General features: G+C 48.0%; 1 protein-coding gene across 1 annotated transcript in view; it reads left to right on the top strand.

The window, feature by feature from the left end:
• DNMT1 (DNA methyltransferase 1) overlaps positions 1 to 23076 on the top strand; it is a 425596-nt gene that overhangs the window by 157712 nt on the left and 244808 nt on the right. Inside the window, exon 16 of the mRNA XM_069604056.1 lies at positions 19352 to 19449. Within this exon, the coding sequence (XP_069460157.1) occupies positions 19352 to 19449 (98 nt within the window). The remainder of the gene's footprint in view (positions 1 to 19351; positions 19450 to 23076) is intronic.

The following is a 23076-nucleotide window of genomic DNA, read 5'->3' as shown; positions in this document are numbered from 1 at the left end:
CGTACAACATGCTGTCACAGGACAAGGGCAGGACACTGCATCCATGCCCTCAGACCATGAACTTAGCAGCCTGGCTCCTGAGATCATAGAATTTGGACATTTACAACTCCCACAGAGATGGATGGACATCCTCAGGGAAGCCAGAAAACCTAATACTCGCCACTGCTATTCTAGCAAGTGGAAAAGATTTGTCATCTGGTGTAGAGGTAAGAGCATCAACCCGGTTGACTGCTCTCCCACTAACATTGTTCTGTACTTGACCCATTTACTGGATTCAGGTCTAGTGTTCAAAAAGTCCACCTAGCGGCACTTTCTGCATACACCACTTCCCAACTTAAAGTGTCGTGGTGGAAGATACCAGTTATCAAGGCCTTCATGGAGGGGGTAAAGAGAATACACCCTCCGATAGCTAACCCAGCTCCCGGATGGGACTTAAATGTGGTACTTTCTAGACTCATGGGCCCTCCTTTCGAACCCATGCACAAGGCAACTCTTAAAGATATCACCCTTAAGACTGCTTTCCTAATAGCTATCACCTCCATTAGGAGAGTAAGTGAACTACAGGCTCTTTCTGTACTAGACCCCTTCGTAACAGTTCACAAGGATAAGGTGGTTCTATGCACACACCCAAGGTTTGCACCAAAATTCATCTCGAAATTTCATGTAAACCAGTCAATAGAACTACCAACGTTCTTTCAAAACCCTTCCAGTTTGGGAGAAAAAAGTCTGCATACACTCTGTACGCAGAGCTGTCATGTTTTACATGGAAAGAACCAGACCACTGAGAGACTAATCAGTTCTTTGTCTCTGACAGCAGGAAGAGAAGGAGATGCAGTTTCAAAGTCCACTATATCTAGATGGATTGTTCAATGCATCACTGTTACACTCTTGCTAAGAGAACTACCCTTCAAGCCAAGAGCACATTCCACTCGAGGCACTGGGGCTTCCATAGCGTTCATTGCAAATGTTCCCCTTGAGTCCATCTGCAAAGCGGCTACCTGGAGTTCTGTGCACACCTTTACAAAACACTACTGTCTAGATGCACACTCTAGATCTGACTCCCAGGTGGGACAGGCACTATTAAGATATCTTTTCTCTACTGTTCCTTCTCATAACCCACCGCCAACTCCGGGTACTGCTCGCTAGTCTATGCACAGCATGTGATTCTAAGCAGATTAAAAAACATCAGAAGACAATGCATTACTTACCGTAAAAGCATTTCCGATGGTTGTATCTGCTTAGATTCACATGCGCCCACCCTTCCTCCCCGCTCGGATGGAAGGAACATAGACATCCTTTTCTATATTTCTTTTTTCTGTACTCACTCGCGTCTAGAAGGCTCTCTCAGGGCAGAAAAATACAAACGGAGGGATCTCTACGCATGAGGGATTGTGGGTACAACGCACGTCACTATAGGGATAGTGTTACGGACACGCCTTGTCGACGTCCCCTTTTTCGACTACGAAAAACAAAATGCAATACTCCGCAGTGACCACTGGATGTCGGACCTATGCACAGCATGTGAATCTAAGCAGATGCAACCATCAGAAATGCTTTTACGGTAAGTAATGCATTGTCATATATTTTTTCTCCGAATGGCAAAACTTATCTAAGGTAAGTAATAACTTTTTGTAGCTGTACGACAGGATTGTATGTGGTAACCCTATGGGAGATTACACCAGCTTTGTCCTCTTGGAAATTGACAACCCAACCTTTGGTATAGGTCTGTACTCCACAAGTTGGTAGTGACTGAGCAGCCAGACTTATCTCAAGAGGGGTCTGTGAACTGTAGTTGTAACATAGATTCAGTGACAGGTATTCAAATAACACTAGAGTATGTGTTCTTATTAAAATGATTTATTTATTTAAGTCAGTTTTAAAATCCGCATTTAGAAAGGGCAATATGCAACAATAAAATACTCTTGGGTTATTTCTCAAGTGCAGTGAGTGGGTGTGGTTAAGGGCCCAGAATCAAGTGCAAAAGACTGGAGTGCCGGGGACCTGGTACACCATGCCGCCAGCCAGGAACTGGGAAAGAACAGAGGTAGGTTAGGGTAGAGGGAGAGCATGAAGAGGAAGGTCTTGATAAAGAGATCAAACTCAAGACAGAGGGCAGCAGGGAGGTTATTCCAGAGGGAGGCACCTACCAAGGTTAAGGCTCTCCCGCCAAATCTCTGGTTGGAGAACCTGCTCACTTGCAGAAGGTTGGAGGTAGATAAGCGGAGGGCTCATGATGGACAGTATTTGGGTAGGCAGTGTTGCAGGTAGGTTCCGGGCCCCAGAAAGCCTTGTGAGCAATGCAGACGGTCTTGGATGTGATCCTTGGAGCCAGTGAAGGGATTCCCGCACAGGAGAGATGCGGTCCCTGGGCTTGAGGTCCAGCATAAGTGTTGCAGTTCTGTTCTGGATGAGTTGCAGAGGGTGCAGGGCAGAAGGGAGGTTGAGGAAGAGGCTGAATTGTCCAGCTTGTAGAGAACTAGGGCTCTGATGACGTGAGCCTCTGGGAGAAGTGAGAAAAGCAAGTACTTCTGAGAAGGTTGGATTTGCAGACTAATGTCTCAGACTAGAAGCGGGAGCCATGGAGAGGCTCCGTAGCAAAACTACTTTGGCCCACCGGCTAAGAAACGCCCCCAGGCCATGCTGGGGGTGGGGCCCCTCTGCAGGCATCAAGTGAGCTAAGCTCTGCCACGAACAGCAGTGCACGGTATACAGTATCTGGGGAAGCAGGTGGACAGCTGGATCCCTCTTTCACACCTCCGGCTAACATCCTACGTACCTCGAAGACACGAAGGGGAACTTAATCGACCCAACCCAGGCACTGACCCCAGATCGTACCAATCTGCCAGGAACGGAGCCTGCAACCAGGATCCAACAGACACCCATTGCAGACCACGGAGGACTACTGGTGGCGAATTGGCCTGGCAGCAGTGCCCGAACATCCGATCCAGAGCACTTGCGTGACCCGCATGGTGTGGACGGCTCGCTAACTATGACCTGACTGCGTGGGGTCTCCCGCCCGGTCACTGAGTTGACCACCCCACCATCCGTGCTGAGGGAACCTGGGGAACTTTGAGCCCAGTCGCCAGCAGTGCCTAGGGTCGCCTGCTTGTGGATAGACAGAGCAGGAAGGGAGAAAGCACACTAAGCAGACAGCCGGGGGCTTTCACCATCTAGTTCCAGACACTGCCGGGTGCTCGACGGTAGGGATAGCTAATGGGGTGATCTGGCGTGGCCTCGCTGGTGACTCTCCAGCCTACAATAGCCCGGAACTTGAAGCCAGGGAGGTGAAAAACAAACAAGCGGCTCATAAAACTTCCCATGCAGGGCATTTCTCAATCAACCCACTCCCAATTGAGGGCTCAACAGTAAATCACCTTGAAACAGTATTGACCTGGTAAGCAGGGCACCTTTCCATTGTGCTGCGTCAACCTGGCAATACAGAGACGGTGGTCTTGTGATCCAATATCCCTATACGAAACGCCTGTTGGTAATGAACTGGGGCTGTACAGGAGTACATCAATTATCCTATATATTCAACCACACATCCTGCTCAACCGTCTGTGATGACCCGGGTATCACTGGTCAGGCTCTGGTGTGGCCGACCTTTCCTCTCCAACCGACCCTCCAGGTCCAACTCGGGTCCTTCCTCTCCGATATCTTTTTCTCTCCCTGTGGTGTCCCCAGGGATTTAACCTCTCCCTGTCCAACCAATACCTAGCACTCCTTGCCCACCGCATTGCCGCTCTGTCCCAACTTTCAGTGCCATGTGGATGATAACCAGCTCATTTTCAGGCTACCCTGGGCCTCCTCACGTCATCTGACTGTCTATTTGCTATCCAGGAGTGGTGTGCCACCAATGACCTCAGCCTTAATGCCAGTAAGACTGAGATTTTACTCATTGGCACACCCACTCCTTCCCTGCAGCTCTGGCCGGCCTCTCTTGGCCCTCTTCCTGCACCCACCTGCAAGGCTAAACCTTGGTCATCTTCGACTCCACACTCTCCTCACATCTGTCTCTAAGAAGTCACACTACCATCTGCTCCTCGGAGGTATTCCTTGCCTCTCCTTCCCCCAGAAGCTCACGTCTCCAGAGCCCTGGTTCTCTCTAGGCTGGACTATTGTACCAGCCTCTATCTAAATCTGCCTGCCTCTACTCTCCGCCCTCTGCAACTTATCCAGAACAGGACTGCAAGACTTGTCATTGGCCTCAAGCCCAGGGATCGTATCTCTCCAGGACTGAAATCTCTACACTGGCTCGAAGTGGCTGCAAGAATTAAGTTCAAAACCTTCTGCATTGTCCATGGCTGCCTGGGGATGCAATACCTTCAACTCTCTTCCCAAATATCTTCCTTCTCGAGTTTCGCTCATCCGCCTCCAACTCCCTCAGGGTCAGTCGCTTCTCCAAGCAACAAGTTGGTGGTAGATCTCTCTCCTCGGCTGGGTCCTCCCTCTGGAACAGCCTTCCTGCCTCCCTGAAACTTGAGAACCATCTCCGGTTCCGGAAGCACCTCAAAACCTTCCTCTTTGCTTCTGCGTTCGCTTCCCCTCTCCCCTGCTGATTTCCAGGCTAAAACCAATGGCTACATGGCCACCCTTTGGGACCTTGGGCCCAGGCCCTGCCATTTTCACACCTGCACTGCCTCCATGGCAGCCCCGCACCTGGGGGACTGTATTTTGTATCCCTACAGTACCCTACCAGCACTTATGTGTGCTCTTACCTTGCACTTGCCACCATCCTGCTGTTTATTTATCTTATTTATTCTACTATCCTATGTACTGCACTTCCCTCTCCTTCCCCCTTCCCATGCACTTGCACAATCTGAATGACACTTGGCCTAGTAAGATCGTTTTCTGTCTTCCCTCTGTTCCACCTCCCTTGCCTCGTCGCACCTCGAAACACTTGTGTATAGGCACGTTATAAATGCTATATCATGCCTACAGTGCGTAACCAATTGGAGAAGCACACTAACTGGGCTGAACCTGATCAAAGACGACAATAGACCAGACAGGCCACACCATAGATCACTAATGGGGCAATACATGAAGCGTAATCTTTGGAGGTTGAGCTAATAAAATGACGTAAGACAAGTGTTGTTGTGGTTACGTGAGAGGACACAGCCCATTCAAGCAATATTCCAACGCGCTAGCAGGACATCAAGGGCCTGCTAATCAACCCTGAAACACCAGTACTTCACGCAATATATCTCCACTGCCTGGTGGCTGCATATGCCGGGCTAAGGCCATACTTGGGCACTTGACCCATATCGTGTACTCCTGAGGCCTTGCCTCGGCCAGAAACAGAGCTGCTTGCGCGATCAAAGGTCCGGTGGGAATACCATATTACACTATTGCCTCAAATCTTGCTTGTGATATGGAGGCTGGATGCACTGTAGTCTGCTAAATAGCCGTTACTGCGATCCCCGGTGATCAGTCCCAGTTGAGACCTCTGTGCCAGCCACGAAGGGGCTGATAAACACTCGCTCCTAAACTCCCCTTGGCGATGACGAAAGGAGCCAACTCCAAGAAAGACAAGACCTATGGACTCATTTACAAGCAGCCAGCCCCAAGCTGCCATGGCTCCGCCGCCGACTGAACCATCTACAACTTCAGCCGGATATGAACAGCTCCTCACCACGGTACTAAGTGGTTTTTATGTCGGTCAACGTGAAATTGGACTACATAGTAGCCACTATTGGCTCACTGAAAGCCCTCGTGGAGGAAAGTGCACAGGTGACGGAGGCAAGAATCGGCAATAACGAGGACTCGTTGGTCACAAATCACGTGAAATCTCCCAGTTGAAAGGCGATATGGGCAAACTACGTGGAAAATGTCTAGATTTAGAATCTAGATCCTGCCGGAATAATATCCGAATTGTAGGAGTGACGGCATCTTTCTGCAAAGGCCTCATGGAGACACATGTGGAATTGCTGTAGATGTCCCTGTTGGGTGATGATGCCTTCTCGGAGCATTTTCTGGTTGAGGGCCCACCGCACACTGGCTCCAACGCCCAAACCCGGAGCCCCACCCTGCACTATACTTGCCAGACTACTGAACTACAGGGACACTGCTCTCTGCCTGACAAGAGAAATGGGGCCTCCGACATGAAGGTGACGCCATCCAGATCTATCCGGATTTTGCAGCTGGAGTACAGGCCCAGAGAAGATCATACGATCAGGTTAAACTCGGTCTATGACAATTCCCAAGTCTTTGAACACCCTGCAGCAGCCATGGATTAGAGTCTTGCCACTGCAGAGACCTAACCAAAATAGACCCCCGCACCCTTCGGGAGACAGAGCTAGCCCAGCGGGCTAGCCGCATTGATATCCTTTTTGTGATTACACGAGTTAACAATGTGGTTATCCGGGTGGCACCTGCAGATATTTTGTTTGGTATCCGGATGAGTGATGTCTGACTGGCAGTTGAGCCATGACATTCGCACCTCTGGAGAACTCCCAAGAGTTGAATGGGTAGCATCGGGTTGATGGTGCAGGTAGGGGTGGGGGGAAAATTAAGGGCAGTTTTATCCACCGCATTGGGCTGATGTGTGTTGGGAATGATCTGAAGATTGTTATACGTTTAAAACGAGATGCACCACTGCAGGAGCTGTTTGATCAGCTGTAATGTATTGTTACATTGGAAACGGTGCTTATGCAAATGGCACATAGAACGCAAGCTTACGGGGGGACTGTCTGTAAAGCTGATCTCCTGTACATGGGCTCAATAACCCAGTTACGGCCAGGAAAATAGCGGCCTATGCAACGTGACAGTCCAGATAGTGCTACTTAGGAGATGCATGCACTCATAAATTCCAGTTTTCTTTCGAGATGGGGCCGACGTAGATATGGTACAGAATACTCTGCACAATCCAGAGGAGGAGTCACCCTTATACACCCATCATTGGACTTTCGATATTCACACAGCATAATAGATGTCCATGGGAGGTTTGTACTGGTGTGGGGAGATAGCTGCCCACAATATAGTAATTGTAAACACATGGGCGAAATATAGATGACCCAGAATTCTGTCCCACGATACTGAGTAAACTAGATGCTGGGGATGATGCATTGGTACTCTGGGGTGGAGATTTCAATACTATCTTATATGTATCACTTGATCGATCCTCCGTTGCCCTATTTCCACACCCGCAACCCCCTTTGCTACCCCCCCCAAACCCCCTCCCCCGCCCCCCCAAAGACCCACAAGCTGCCTCCACTGACAAATTATGGTACAATTATCCCTGGCGAGCACTCCATTCACTTGAGGTGATAACTGTATTATTCATCTGTCCACGTTTCGGAATCCTGTATAGATTACTGGCTTATTAGCTCTTCCCTGGCAGGATTGGTAACTGCTTGCGATATCCTTCCTCGTACCCTTTCAGACCACTCCCCATTAGCTCTCACCCTAGTCCTGTGAGATGATGCCCCCGCCATACTTCGCAACCCCCATATGAGACGCTCCACACGGAAATAGGTCTTTGAACTGAATGAGTGCTCAGTAAACACCTATTCTACTCTTTGGGAAATGTTCAAGGTGTGGCTACAAGGCATTATGGGTAAAACCACTGGATTTCTGGCTGCCGTCAGAGGAATTTGGTACAGTGGAAACTAGACTTACGGGGCTTCAGATGAATACAGCACTACACAACAGGGAAACCCTTTCTAAAATACACAAAGCGCTAGGTGAATTCAATGCACTGGCCGATGGAGATCCTTTACATTGCCACCCCAGCCAGAGCCCGCAGGTATAGCCAAAGCAGGGAAATTCCTGGCCAACATGATCAAGGCAAAAGGCTATCGCAACCCGATTGCCAGTGTTCAGACTTCAGGTGGTGTGGTAGTGGACATAAATGCAGCATTTGTTAAATTTTATAAAAACCCCTATATTCCAACCGTGACACCAAATCCATAGATGAGAGAACTGGCTATTTGCAGGGTCTGGCTCACCCAACTCTTGTTCCGGAGACTCAAGCAGCTTTAGACCTACCCATTACACTGGATGAAATCACGGCTGCTATTAAGTCATTGACATCTGCCAAAGCTCCTGGGTCGGATGCCCTGGGTGCAGAGCTATACAAAAATACTGCAACAATCTGGCCCCTATTCTACTCTGAGTAGGGAGGAGGCTATTGAACGGGGCACGCTCCCCGCATCCATTCATGAAGCTGTGATCCGGGTTTCTTAAACCCCATCGTCCAGCACACATGATACATCCTCATAGACCCCTCTCTGATCAACACTGATGCTAAGATTTTTGCAAAAATATCGACCAGTCTCATACCACACATGCCCTCCCTAGTACATCTGGATCTAGCGGGCTTCATTCCCACTCGATCCACGGCCCTAAACCTGCAATGACTCTTCAGAGTGATGGCTCAGATTGATCCGAAGGCAGATGCAGCAGTAGTAGCCCTCGATGCCGAGAATGCTTTTGACTCAGTCTTGTGGTCTATTTATTCTTAGTGCTTGGGTGGTTTCGCCTAGGTAAATATATCCTCAAATGTGTCCGCCTGCTCTACACCAACCCGGAAGCATGTGTCCTCACAAACCATAGCTTCTCCTCTCACCCTGGGCAGGGGTACCAGGCAGGGATGTTCCTTCTCCCCATTCGGTTTGCCCTCACTGTTGAATCCATGGCAGAGTTCGTTCGGCAACACCACATACATAGGGGCATTAGAAGGACAGTCCCCACAGTTAATATACCTTTATGTAGATGACACACTGCTATACATCCATGACCCCAAAGCCAACCTGGAGCCAATCGTGGCAGATGTACATACATTCGCTGAATACTCCAGATACACAATAAATATCTCCAAGTCGGAACTGTTCCCTTTAACCCCAGCTACACAAGATCTGTCGGACATGGGTGGGTCCAAGTGGTCTCCTATCCAGGTCTGTTATTTAGGGATAGTGATATCCAATAATAAACCTGCATTATACATGGATGATCATGAGGAGCTTTTACAAACATTATCCACCAAACAATTATGGACCCAACTCCCCATCTCTCTATATGGGTGAGTGGCTCTCCTTAAAATTGTCCTTCCCAAGCTGTTGTACTGCTTCAGTAACATACCCATTTGGCCCAGCAAAAATTAGGAAAATGCAAACTCTAGCTACCACGTTTGTATGGGGTGGGGAAGACCGCTAGGATGAAATGGCCCAAACTAGCTGAACCATTCACAAGTGGCAGCATCACAGCCCCAGACTTTCAATTGTACTTAGTGGCCCAGGCGCAGTTTGCCACATTGGTTTGACCCGGATGATACTGCCACATATACCTGTAGAAGGGTATGCTGCTTCCCCAGCTGATAGGTCAGTCATCTTTAGTCCCAATCATAAGGACTCGTGATTTTTGACCCGGTGAGCACCACCGTGCACGCATGGTCCAAAATATAGAAAATAATTTGAGTGGAGAACCCATACAACCCGGAAATCCCTGTGAAATTTCCGACCTCGCCCCCGCATTCGATAAAGCCCTACAACAACTGTGGGATCCAACTAAACAATTCAAAATGCAAGATTTCCAGAAGGGGTGTACATTGAATTGAAGGACTGCATTGATGCAATGGAGGCGGACATCTCCAAATACTTCATTTTCATCGCATGAGAGCCACGTTTGCAGCCAAATGGCCAACATTCCCCGCTGAACCCCCCCACTCCCTCCCACCCACACACATGAGTGTACGAGAGCTATAACACTGACTGATGGGTGGAGGAAAGGGGTCTCTCCTCCAAACTCTAGTTCAATCACATTCAACCTATAACACCATGAAGGAGATCTGGGCTTCACGGAGTGGTGAATAATGGCACAGATGCTGTTGGCTCACTAAAACAGTGTCCCTGAACTCCGAGCTGCGACCAATTCAAAGTACTTGATCAGCTACATTACACCCCTGTTAAACTGTCCAAATTTGTAGAGGGCTGCATGGGGAAACATTTGAAATTTGACTCACCTGGCGCATATCATATGTACTGGTCCTGCTATGCAGTGGCATTGTTCTGGGGCGAGGTCGCAGAAGTCCTAGAGGAAATCGGACATTCCTGCATCTCCTCCCCTCTGAAATACCTATTTGGAGAGATGGGCAAAGCGGCAGAGACCACTTGACTACTTTTCAATGTGGCATGTGCGGTTGCAAAATGCTGCATTCTAAAATGTGGAAATATGCCTTGTATGAGTAACTTCCTTAGACCTTTCAGTGGTAAATGAATGCGGAGAACAATTTCTTAACTGTTATCAACATGCCGCCCCAAGGATATCTGGGCTCCGTTTAGAAATTACTTGTGTAACATGTTATCTGACAATGACTTCACACACCAATTAACACCTTGAACAGTAGGATAAGGTCTGATGTATTGGCACTAACATAGTATTGGATGAATACTGCTGCTGAATCTGTTCTTTTTTTAATGTAACTCTTCTAAAAAAAAAAAAGACCGCAAGATTTCTTGCTTTGCAGGCGCACGGCCAAGGAGGCTGGCCAGAGTGAAATTGGGAAAGCAGGGGTACCAATGCGAATGAGATCAGTCTTGGTGTTGCTGCAGAGGTCGTTTGCAGCACACATGACTGAATAGTGGATAGTCAGATATGAGGGAGGATGCTGCGTGGGGGGGGCTGAAAAGAGTTGCATGCCATCTGCCTAGCACTGGAAGTTAGATGTGAAGGTGGCAATCGCATGTGCCAGAGCAGACATGTAAATGTTGAAGAACCTGGGGATAGGTTGGATCCCTGGCGAGCGCCACCGGTTGAGTCATCTTTCAGTGAAAGACTCAAAGTTCCACCCGGGATGGGCAGTCTGAGAGGAAGGTTCACCAAGCCAGAGCCTGACCTGTAATTCCCAGGGTGTCAGACATGCAATCGGGATGTTTTCAAAGGCAGGGGGAAGGACAAGGAGAATGATGGAGGGGGTGTTGGTGTTGAGATTTGAGAGCAGGTCTTCACAGGTGTTCAGAAGAGCAGTTTCTTTGCCTCTGGATGCTCTAAAGCCAGATTGATGGTGATGGAAGAAACCAATAGATTACGTATGGAGGGTCAGCTGAGGGCCAGTTTCTCCAGGAGTTTGCCCAGGAAAGGAGTGATGGAGATGGGGCGGGAGTTTGCGGGAATGGAGGGGTTGGCAGAGGGTTTTTGAGCAGAGGGTGCACAAGGGAGTGCTTAAGTGCAGTTGGTAAAACTCCAGTGGAGAAGGAGATTGCAGAGATCAGCAAAGTCTGGGGCGAGGGAGTCACTATTGTATTTAATGGTTGTGGAGAGGCAGGGGATCCACCTGTTTGGATGAAGTCTTCATAGATCGTACTTGTCTGACCCCATCCGGTGTGATGGCTGAGAGAAGAAGGTAAGTGGGGGTCGGGGGAGTGTATGTTAAGGGAGGGGGCAGAGATGATATTGCCTTAGGAGGCAGCAGGCCAATTTGTGAAATGGTTCGCCTGACATTTCCGCTCGGCTGTTCTACACTTGCGTTTAAGGACAGCCAGGCCTAAGTCGCACCAAGAGTTGCACTTTTTGGTAGGCTTCACTAGGACAGGGGCAAGAGTTGGAGATTGAGGTTAGCGAGGACTGACAGGGTGGGAAGGCAGCAACTGTCACTTTTCTCATGGGTCTGGTGACTTTGAAGCCCAGTGGCTGTGCTGGATGTATTTCTGCAAGAGGAGAGCTTCAGGTGTGTTGAGTGGTCAGTCCAAGAAGAGTAGTGAGAGGATGTCAGTAGAGATGAGGGCATCTAAGGAGTGGCCTGCAGTGTGCATGGAGCCCAAGGGTAGGATAGAAGGGGCAAGAGTTGAAAAGGTTGCAGAAAAGACTGGAGGAGTCTGAGTCCAGATGGATGTTAAGGTCACCCATCAGGAGAAGAGAAGATTAGGGAGGAGGCCAGGTCTGCCCATTCCAAGAGGCAGATTGGACTGTCCGGGATGCCAATAGGTGGCTATGAGAAGATTTTGGGGAGCGCTGCAAACTGGGCATTCGAAGGAGGTGGCCTGAGTAGGGATGGTGGACACGGGTATCAATTCTGGAAAGATGAGCACAACTCCCCACCTGTCTTCTTAGGCCTGGGCGCAGAGGATTTTTTAGCATTCGGGGAGGAGTGCCTGAGCTTGTGACGCAGCTATCCTTGAACCAGGTCTCTGAAGGCAAGAGCATCGAGATCCATGAGTTCAGAGGTGGCAGATGTCAGACGAGTGGACGGCAGTGAGAGTGGCAATGTGGAGCAGATCTACGTGATCCGACCGCAGCTGATTTTGCCTTTGCCGGAAAGCTTGCATGTGAAAGGTGCAAATCACCAAATATTCGCACCTTATGCATACACGTGTACTTCCCCACAACCCCACCATAAACAAACCCATTTACCTTTTTCTTCACGCTGAGTCCCTGCAGCACCACTTCCGTGATCGTGAACCGGTGCAGCTGGGTCTTTTTTTTCTTTTTTACTTACCTGCAATGCTACCACCAAAGGTTCAAACTTTTGGTGTTCTAACCTTTGGTTGTAGCATTTTTAGAACTTTTTGTTCATGCGACCGTTTACAGTCTTTTGCACAATACCATGTGGAGCCGCTTGCCATCTTCGAGGGTCTTAGTCTGGCGGGGACAGTGGTCCCCTCTAGGGTGGCAAGAGGGCCAGGGGCATGGTGGAGAATGAGGGAGTCTGAAACAATATCCCTATCGTGATGTGTGTAGTACCCAAAATCACTCACGCGCCGAGGTCCCTCAGATTGTTTTTTCCGCCCAGATAGCGGAGCTCTTAATGAGACATTGTTTATCTTACCGAATTGTCACTTCGCCTATCAAGCACATCTTGTCACGCATGGAGCCTCACCCTGCCGCAACACCAGCCGAAAGTGACGGGGGTACATCGGAATGACCAAACGCGGACGTTGTAGACCTTGAGGCGGATGATTCTAGAGCCGCCACGCCTGTCCTCGACCCTTCTAGGCTCGACTCCGGTCTTGCTACAGGGACCACACCCGGTGACAGGGGTGTACAATCGAACCGCACACAACCCAAGCGTCCTCTACTACCTCGTCGAAGAAGGCGCAAGCGCCATCGGATCGATTTGATCCGAAGCCTTCCCCGCATCCGCGCATGACTGGGCTTAAACATAACAAAGGCGCTACTCCCCAAACTACACATGCCGAAATTTCTGAACAAGAAACTTTGAGTTTCAAGGTTTCCAGGGCCCATGCAGGCGCGAAAAGTAGGCCTCTAACAAGTAGGCCTCTTACTACTGTTCCTGCTCAGTTGGGTCCTGTTGGGTCATCCAAGTGGACTACAGAACAATTTGAGGGGTATATGGATCGGCTGGAGCAGGTTTTCGGGGCTTCTGATCAACCTCTGCCGAAAAAAGCTCTGGTAGACCCTAACCCTCACACACGAGTTGCCCAACACCTGGATGTTCAACACTATGTTGATTATCAAGATGTCCAGAAGGTCACGTATAGAGACATCTATACAGAAGAAGAGACTTCTTCTGGACAATTATGGGGAAGACGAAGGTGCAACGGACAACTGGGAGGACCCCCAGCAGGACGATCGCAATTCTGATATTTGCCTCGACTCTTCCCCATCCACACCGGTTCGGCAAGCTCCCCCGGTGGATGATCAAATGGCTTTCAACACGTTGAAAAAAGCAGCGGAATTCTTTAAAATTGCCACGCTTGAGGCATTGCCTGAACAGGATTTCGCGGGACACATTGACAAGCCTCCGGCTAGCCAGTCTATTCCCCTCTTGAGCTCTGTAAAGAGATGGCTGGCCCCTTCTTTACTCACACCCGCTCAGACTTAGGGCTGTGAATCCAAGGGTCAAAACTCTTCCGGCCCTCCCCCACCGACCTGCTTTATATCCAAGGACACGCAATCCCGGACTCGCTGGTGGTGACCAACACTCGCAAGAGCAGGGATTCCCCTTGCCACGGGAGAGTCACCCTCGGACAAGGAGTCGAAAAGGTTGTATGCCTTAGGCAAACGGGTCACATCAGTGGCTGCTTATACCGTCCGGATTGCCAATGACACGTTACTGGCAAGCTATGTCGACGCCCAATTGAACCTACTCCAGCAAGGCCTCCAGGAGGTTCCGGAACCAACCAGAGCCAAGCTTCTCGCCATTGTCTCAGAGGGCAAACTTGCCAATCAAAATGTAAAGAATACCCAGGACTCCGCTGAGACAGCAGACCGGTCTCTCGCACAGGGTACTCTCCTATAGACACGCATGGCTGTGCAAGTCTGGTTTCAAGCCAGAGACCCAGGCTTCCATCAATAAAGCCATTGAAGAGGCCAACCTCTTTGGAAAGGCGGTAGACGATGCGTTGGAGACAGCCAAGAAGGAGCATGAGACTATTGTCGCTGCACCAGATTTCCCAAAAACCCTCTTCAGAGGGGCAGCAATTCTCGGCGGTCCTTTCGAGGACAAGCCTGCGCCGCTCAAAATTTCGGCACGGGCATCTTCAACGCAAGTCAACCGGCTGCAGGCCCCACTTACTACCCCCCAGAGGGGTCAGAAGCGCGGAAAATAGGCAGAGGCTCCAATTCCAGAGGTGCGTCAACCTCGGGTCAGAAATGACCACCAAATTCAGGTCCCCTCCCATGTCTCCCGGGTCGGTGTGCGATTAACATCTTTCCTCAAAGCATGGGAGGGGATAACTTCAGACCAGTGGGTATTAAAAACGGTCGCCCCCCCACAGTTCAGACTGCCAAAACATCGATGCCTTTCACCGGAACATCTGCAGATCCTGGTCCAAGAGGTGGAGGCGCTGCTGGGAAAGGACGCCATAGAAGCCGTCCCGATTCTTCAGGTAAACGAGGGTATTTATTAAATATACATACTTGTACCCAAAAAAGATCTCACCATGCGTCCTGTTCTAGACCTGCGCCCGGCGAACAAGTTCATAAAGCCCTAGAAGTTTTGCATGGTAACACTTCAAGAGGTGATCCCATTGCTGAAACAAGGGGACTTCATGACAACATTGGATATGAAAGATGCATACTTTCATATTTCAATGCTGCCAGTGCACAGAAAATTTGTTCGTGATTCAGGACAAACGCTACCAGTTCAAGGTACTCCCCTTCGGCATAGCCTCGGCACCAGTGTTTACTAAGGTCCTGGCAGTGGCAGCAGCACACCTGCGCAGACTTTCAGTTCCAGTTTACCCTTACCTCAACGATTGGCTCATCACGGGGGACTCGTTTGTTTTTCGAACATCCAAAAAACAGTAGACCTACTGTTCAGCCTGGGATTTTCTATCAACGAAAAGAAATCCAGCTTAGTCCCAAGCCAAGTAAAACAGTCCTGGGAGCCCTAATTCGCACGGAAGACGGTCTAGTCTTCCCTTCCAGCGAGAGGGTTCAGAACATACTCTCTAGTTCCTCAGTATGTAGCCAGTCGGGAGGTGATGGTACGCAAAGCTATTTGTTTGCTACGGATGATGGCGTCATGCATATACTTGGTCCCCCCCACCCCGCGCGGCTGCGCATGCAAGAGTGACTCAACAGCCAGTGGTGTCAGACCAGCGAACAATGGGAAGATCTGTTAGTTGTCTCGCCAGCCCTCGTTCTCTCTGCAGTGGTGGTCGAGGGAGAACCTCTTGAAGGGGAAAAGCTTCACCACCACCACTGCAGTGGAAGCCACTCAAGACAGATGCATCTCTCACAGGGTGGGGCCCCCCCCCCCTTTCACCTGCTTCAGCAGACAGCGCACGGAGTGTGGTCCCATCAGGTAGCATCAACCATATAAACCTACTGGAGCTACTAGCAGTGTTCAAAGCATTGAAAGCCTTTCAGGAGCAACTGCAAGGGAAGACAGTGCTGGTCCTTACCGACAGCACACCAGCAATATATTATCTGAACAAGCAGGGGGGCACTCGCTCTCCAGGGCTATCCAAGCTGTCCCAAAACATCTGGATATGCGCTCTCAAACACAAGATGTTCCTGATATCCCAACATGTTCCAGGCGAACTCAATCTTCTGGCAGACGTGCTCAGTAGAGATTTTCCTCTGCCAGAAGAATATGAATGGCGTCTGCACGAAGACATTGTATCCAACGTCTTTGCAGAATGGGGGTTTCCAGAGATCGACCTATTTGCTACTCAGGAGAACGCCCAATGCCCAGATTACGCCTCCAGGTACCCCTAAAATCGATCCAAGGGGAACAGTCTCTGGATAACTTGGTCAGGGAAATTTGTTTACGCTTCCCCCCCTCCCGACTCCCCTTCTGAACAAAATAGTGCACAAGATGCACCAGGAACCAGTCACCATGATTCTGGTGGCTCCCATGTGGGCCCGCCAACCCTGATTCGCGCACCTGATGGAATTGTCTCTCCCCACCAGTCAAGCTGCCCTGCCCGTACAACATGTCTCAGGACAGGAGGGAGACTCTGCACCCATGCCCACAAATTCTGAATTTAGCAGCCTGGCTCCTGAAGTCAGAGTTTGGACATCTGCAACTCCCTCAAAGATGCATGGACATACTGAGGGAGGCAAGAAAGCCTAACACACGTTGTTGCTAAGCCTGCAAATGGAAACGTTTTGTCATTTGGTGCAGTTCCAAGGGCGTCAAACCCGATTGCTCAACTTCACACATTGTATTATATCTAACCCATCTGTTGGACTCTGGGTTAGTCTTCAATTCCTTAAAGGTTCACCTAGCAGCAAAAGGTGTCGTGGAAAATACCTGTGATTAAAGCCTTTATGGAAGAGGCTAAAAGAATTTATCCCCCATCACTCACCCAGCCCCTGGGTGGGATCTAAACCTGGTTTTAACTAAGCTCATGGGACCCCCTTTTGAGCCTATGCATAAAGCTAGAAAGACCGGACTTACAAGACAGCCTTTCTAGTAGCTATCACTTCTATCAGAAGAGTTAGCTAACTACAGGCCCTCTCGGTCTTGGACCCCTTTGTTACAGTCCACAAAGATAAAGTAGTTCTGCGCACTCATCCTAGATTTGTGCCGAAATTTATTTCAAAGTTCCATGTAAACCAGTCAATCGAACTACCCACGTTCTTCCAGAGACCTACTAACATGGCCGAAAGAAGCCTTCACACACTAGATGTGCGCAGGGCAGTCATGTTCTACATGGATGGAAATAAACCACTGAGGAAAACTAAACAATTCTTTGTTTCAGTGGCAGCTGGTAGAGAAGGGGACCCTGTCTCTAAATCAGCAATATCAAGGTGGATTGTCAAATGCATCAGTTTCTCTCTTGCAAAGAGAACTGCCCTTCATGCCTAGAGCATATTCTACTTGAGGCACTGGGGCATCCATAGCTTTCATTGCAAATGTTCCCCCAGAGTCCATTTGCAAAGCGGCAACCTGTACACACCTTTACAAAACACTATTGCCTAGACACTCATTCGAAGTCTGATTCTAGGTGAGACAAGCAGTACTAAGACATCTTTTTTCTACTGTTCCTTCTCAGAACCCACCCAACTCCGGGCATTGCTCGCTAGTCTATGCACAGCATGTGATTCTAAGCAGATTAACAAGCATCAGAAGACATGCATTACGTACCGTAAAAGCATTTCTGATTGTATCTGCGTAGATTCACATGCGCCCTCCATGCCTCCCCGCTCGGGGTGGAAGGAACATGGACTTCTTACTACTTTCTCTTCATGTACTCGCTCACTATAGCCTTGGGCTCCCTCATGGCAGAAAAAATACAATCGGAGGGACCTCGGCATGTGAGGGATTTTGGGTACTACACATGTCACGATAGGGATAGTGTTTCAGACACCTATGCCGACGTACCCTTTCGTCCCCCGAAAGACAAGATGCACTACTCTGCAGTTACCACTGGATGTCGGACCATATGCGCACAGCATGTGAATCTAAGCAGATACAATCAGAAATGCTTTTACGGTAAGTAATGCGTCTTTTTACCCACCTGTGAATTGGTTCACCCACTTCCCAAATGTAATGTTGTTGGCTTCACCAAACTATTTCTTGAAGTATCATTTCACCAACTGGGTTTTGCTTCTCCCAACCTGCTTTATAGCCTGTCTAGAATGTCTGCATTTTCTTAACTATAGCTGTGCCATTCTGATTAAGTGTACTGTAGGTTTTGCTTACCATGGTCTGCTTGGTATAATCCAAAATGGTGCAAGGAGTTATTGCATAACTTGGTCTGTTCCACTGATCTGAAAAGCAACTAATAGTTTATTACAACATTAGGTCTTACTCACCGGGTATAACTGAAGGTTATTCTGAATGGAGTTTTAGGTTCATACTGTTTATTTGTGTTCCACTTTTTTCAGAAAAGTGTTACAACAGTTAATCTTGAATTACTGAAGGTAATCTAAAAGTAACTTGTTTTTATTCCCCTTGACTTGGTATTGTATTCTAAATGTGTATGATTGGATTTAACTCACCTAGAATTACTGTCATCTTGTATAGGGTCTATGCTTTGTCATAGAATACATATAAAAACTCAATCCATATGGTAAGTACTAACCCCCAAGATTTAGCTTTGTCTAATTGTATGTTACATTCTGAATTATAAAAAATAAAGGTTTAAGTTACTTTTGAACCCTTTATATACACTAAAGGTTTTGTACATTCCTCCAGCCCGCTCTCCCTCCTAAGGTAATCCTGGCTACGACGAGTTGACCTTGTATACTGCCTCAGTGGACAGTTTTATGAAGACCTTAATTTGACTTTAGAAAAAGTGGCCCTAACGGTAACTGCTAGAGTAAGTCTGGGAAAGGGAAGGCACAATGAAGGACAAGCTCTAGGAGCTTCGGACAACACTGTAAAGGAGAGGGTGCTGTGTTGCTTTACCAGAAAGTACATGCCTAAAAATTGGAGCACAGCATAACTCGTCAAAAGAAGAAATCCAGGTGTCCAGCAAAAGGTGCTAGGGGGACTCGCAGAGAGGGATGTCACTTTCCCTTTCTTGTCAGACGTTAACCCTTCGTTGGAGGTCAGTGTTTGGCCAGAAAATGCCTTAGCACTGGGTAACATTTTCCTTTATTGTTGACCTGTACTTAGTGACTGCTTTCTCTGCTGTACCGCAACTCTAAGAAATGTGGACTTTAAGGAACACTGTTGCCTAGCTATGGGATGTCTCCTCTTAAGCATACCTACTTGGTCATGGCATTTGTAGCACAACACAGGCCAGCTGGAGCAGTGCAGCATTTTATATGGTGGGTTTTGCATCCCTCTCTGCAAGACTGATTTGTAAAAGGGGTCTTTTCCTCTATTCAGAGCACTGTCTGCTCAATTTCAGAATTTGGTGTTAATGTTTTATGATTAGTTTAATTGCATCATTCGGGTACTTGCATCAGTTGGGTCCTTACAAAGTGCATTGCACTGTGATGGTAAAGCAAAGCCATTGTTTCTCGATAATATTCGGGTGATTTCTCTTTACAGGTGTGTCAGCAGCCTGAATGTGGCAAATGTAGAGCATGTCAAGATATGATTAAATTTGGTGGTAGTGGTCGCAGTAAACAAGCCTGCACACAAAGAAGGTAAGCTTACATGTAATAAAGTGTGATTTCTATGTTTTTTATTTTGCTTGATCTCTAGGCAACCACCACAACCTGTTGATGTCCATGGGGAATTGGCCCATCGGCCTGAACGCTGTATAGTGCAAATGGGCTAACCTGTTAAGATTTGTTGGTTGCATTGTGGATTTATATTTTCCAAGCATCATTCACTACAATGTGATAGCAGTTTCTTCAGCGGAATGTCTATTCTGGAGCCCCAAATCAGTTTAGCATAAGTGACTGCCCTATCTGAATTGGAAAAGTGAGTTTCGGTTCAGTGTTTCCCCAGTTTGCTGTATTTAGGCCAGTACTTTTAGATGAGAATTCTGTCTAAATTGTTACACATCTGCTCTAGCATTAATGGGGAGATTCCTCTTATGACCTGTGGCAACCTTGTGCCCACATCTTTCACTCTTACCTGCTTATCTGATTTTTCTGAGCCCCACGTTTGACCACATCTACATAATCTTAAGATGTGTAGTGGGGAGGGGATGTACATTATAACCAGTGTAAATTATAACCACACTTCTGAAACATGACTCCAGGAATTAATATAAAGCGATCAGTAGGGAAGGGTAAACATGACATGTCAACACACATTAGTCGACGTAGGAAACCTAGGCAGTGAAGGATCACCTACAGGGAAATGGGTAGGAAAGGAGCCGAATCCTGTAAAATATACAGCACCAATACCAGGGCGGGAGACACTGCAATCCTCAACCTGGTACACCAGGCTCCTAAATAGCTCAGGTGAAAACTGCCACCCTATCACACCTATCAACTAGACGGACAAACTACAATACCAATTCATATGTGGAACAAGCAAAAGGCAAATACTAGACAAGAAAAGACCCCACTAATGCTAAAACTCAACTTTTCCCCAAACAGCTCACAAAAACCCGCACAGCAAACTGCACATATTTCACCACCACAACTCGTACCAACAGCACATGAGGGCCCACATTGATATGATAATCTCACCCAAGCTCAGCGCACAGTGAAAACCAAACTAAAGCTACCAACAGGACACCACCACTTACATTTTTGTACTCCCACCCCTCTATTCTTTTATTTCCCCTGATCCGCCACTGCGCCTGGGAACTAATTCCATTGGTGAGCAGTAAAAATATGGTTCTGCATTGCAAGTTGTAACTTTGGGCAAGTTATTGTGGGATTAACTTCAGAATGCAGTGTACAGAGTGGCCAGATAATGCATGTAGGGTTTTTTTTACGAGGTCCACCTGAGGGAAGACTTCATAAAAGGATCACAATGGCATGCAGGTGTTGGGTACGTTTTTCTTAAAGGATGGTCTAGTAAAAAATGTTGTTTAAAAAATAGATAGGCAACAAAAAAAATACTAGCATTCTCCGTTTTAAAACTTCCTATGTTTAATTTTGAGCTATTCAAGCTCAAAATTCGCAAAAGCAAGCACAGGGGCGCAGCCATTTTGTGAAATGGAGGCCCTCCTGTGCTGGCTTTTGCGGCACTAATGAAGGAAAAGCCAGCCAGCTGTAGTAAACAAAGGCTACCGCTGGGTGGCTTTCCCTTCATTAGTGCTGTAGGCGGAGGAAGGGGATGGGAGACGAGAGCAGGAAAGCTGCAGCTGAATCACGGTAAGTGCTAATTTTTTTTCTAAGTTTTCCGGGCTGGAGGAGCCCGGAACACTTAGAAATAAAACCGCAGCTTTAAAAACGTATTTGTTTGCGGTCGCTTTTGAAGCGACCGCAAACATAAATACGTTATTGTGTTGGAAAACGCTGCGGTTTTTCTTTCCAAGTTTCTCAGGCTCTTCCAGCTCGGAGGAGCCTGAGAAACCTGGAAAGAAAAACCGCAGCGTTTTCCAACACAACCGCGTGCTTCTGCCTGCTGTGGCTATCACTTTGGGTCTCCGGTGCTCCCAGTGGAGCACCGGAGACCCAAAGTGAAAGCCACAGCAGGCAGAAACACACGTGGTTATGTTTACATGCCGTGTAGTGTTTCTACCTGCAGCTGAGTTTCCATTTGGGGCTGAAATGAGAACGCAGATTCAGGCAGAAACAACGCAGTTTTCCGCAATGCCGCGTTGTTTCTGCCTGAATCTGCTTTACCATTTGGGGCTCTCGGGCTCTCCGTGGGGAGTCCGAGAGCCCCAAATGGTAAAGCAGATTCAGGCAGAAACAACGCGGTTGTGTTGGAAAACGCTGCGGTTTTTCTTTCCAAGTTTCTCAGGCTCCTCCGAGCCGGAGGTGCCTGAGAAACTTGGAAAGAAAAACCGCAGCGTTTTCCAACACGAACGTTGTATTTGTTTGCGGTCGCTTCAAAAGTGCGCGCAAACATAAATACGTTTTTAAAGCTGCGGTTTTATTTCTAAGTTTTTCGGACTCCTCCAGCCCGGAAAACCTAGAAAAAAATCGCAGCTAGTGCTTATTTTTTGTAAAAAAAAATAAATAGCACTTACTGAGATTCAGCTGCAGCTTTCCTGCTCTGGTCTCCGGTCCCCGTCCTCTGCCTACAGCACTAATGAAGGGAAAGCCACCCAGCGGTAGCCTTTGTTTACTACAGCTGGCTGGCTTTTCCTTGATTGGTGCCGCAAAAGCCAGCACAGGAGGGCCTCCATTTCACAAAATGGCTTCGCCCATGTGCTTTTTGCAAATTTTGAGCTTGAATAGCTCAATTTTACATAGGAAGTTTTAAAACTGAGAATGGTAGTATTTTTTTTTTTTTGTTGCCTATCTATTTTTTAAATATTTTTACTAGACCATCCCTTTAAGTCCAACTGGTGTGGGACTTCATAAGACTCACTCGGTTTTTAGGCCTGTGCTTACACAAGCTGACCAGCCAGGCTTACCATGGGGAGGGAGTTGTGAGTTGTAGAGCAGAACAAAGATCAGTACATGCATGGACTCAAGTAAACACTCAGTTTTATTAATTTATTTTTCTGAGGCTTGTGGATTTGCTTAGAATCACATAGGCAGACATCTAGTGGAAGTTGCAGTATTGCAAATGAAGTTTTCATGTCCAAAAGGACGTCGATGGGGCGTGCCCGTTACTATACTGTGTGTCGTACCCTGTACCCGTGATCATTCATGCTTTCAGGGTAGATTATTGTGGCAAGTTCTTTTACGAAGTCCATAGCTTGAGCTACTTTGTGTTAAAACTCACCCAAACCTCTTCTATGGTTTGTTTCAACGCACTAATTTGACTTTCCTTTGAACATCCCGACAGCTGATCCCAGCTTCAGAAAGGCGTTCTGTGACTGGTTTTGGCCTACCGAAAGGGAGAGTTGGGGGATTAATACTCCTTTGTTAAATGTACCCCCATTTCCTGCCCTTACTACCTTTGTTCTGTCGCCTCTGTCAGCCTTCCACTATCGGCCTTTCACTATGGAATGCGCCCCTTTTAAAGTCTGTCCAAGTACATGAGGAAATTCTGAGTCGACAGTTTTTAACCACTGCCTTCCACTGACTATCTTGAATCCCATTGCCCGGTATGTAAGCTCCCTAGGCCAAAGACCCTTAAGGAGCACTGGACGGCTTGTACCTTCTCAGTCTGAAACAGCAGCTGGGTTTTTTGAGTAGGATCACAAAGGCAGAGGCAGCCGAGACTCTCGGTTGGAGCTCGAGGACACT

The sequence above is a fragment of the Ambystoma mexicanum genome, chromosome 3q, assembly GCF_040938575.1.
Source record: "Ambystoma mexicanum isolate Mex_15411 chromosome 3q, UKY_AmexF1_1, whole genome shotgun sequence".
Classification (NCBI taxonomy): domain Eukaryota; kingdom Metazoa; phylum Chordata; class Amphibia; order Caudata; family Ambystomatidae; genus Ambystoma; species Ambystoma mexicanum.
The sequence above is the reverse complement of the archived record's forward strand: the minus strand, read 5'-3'. Positions and strand labels throughout refer to the sequence as shown.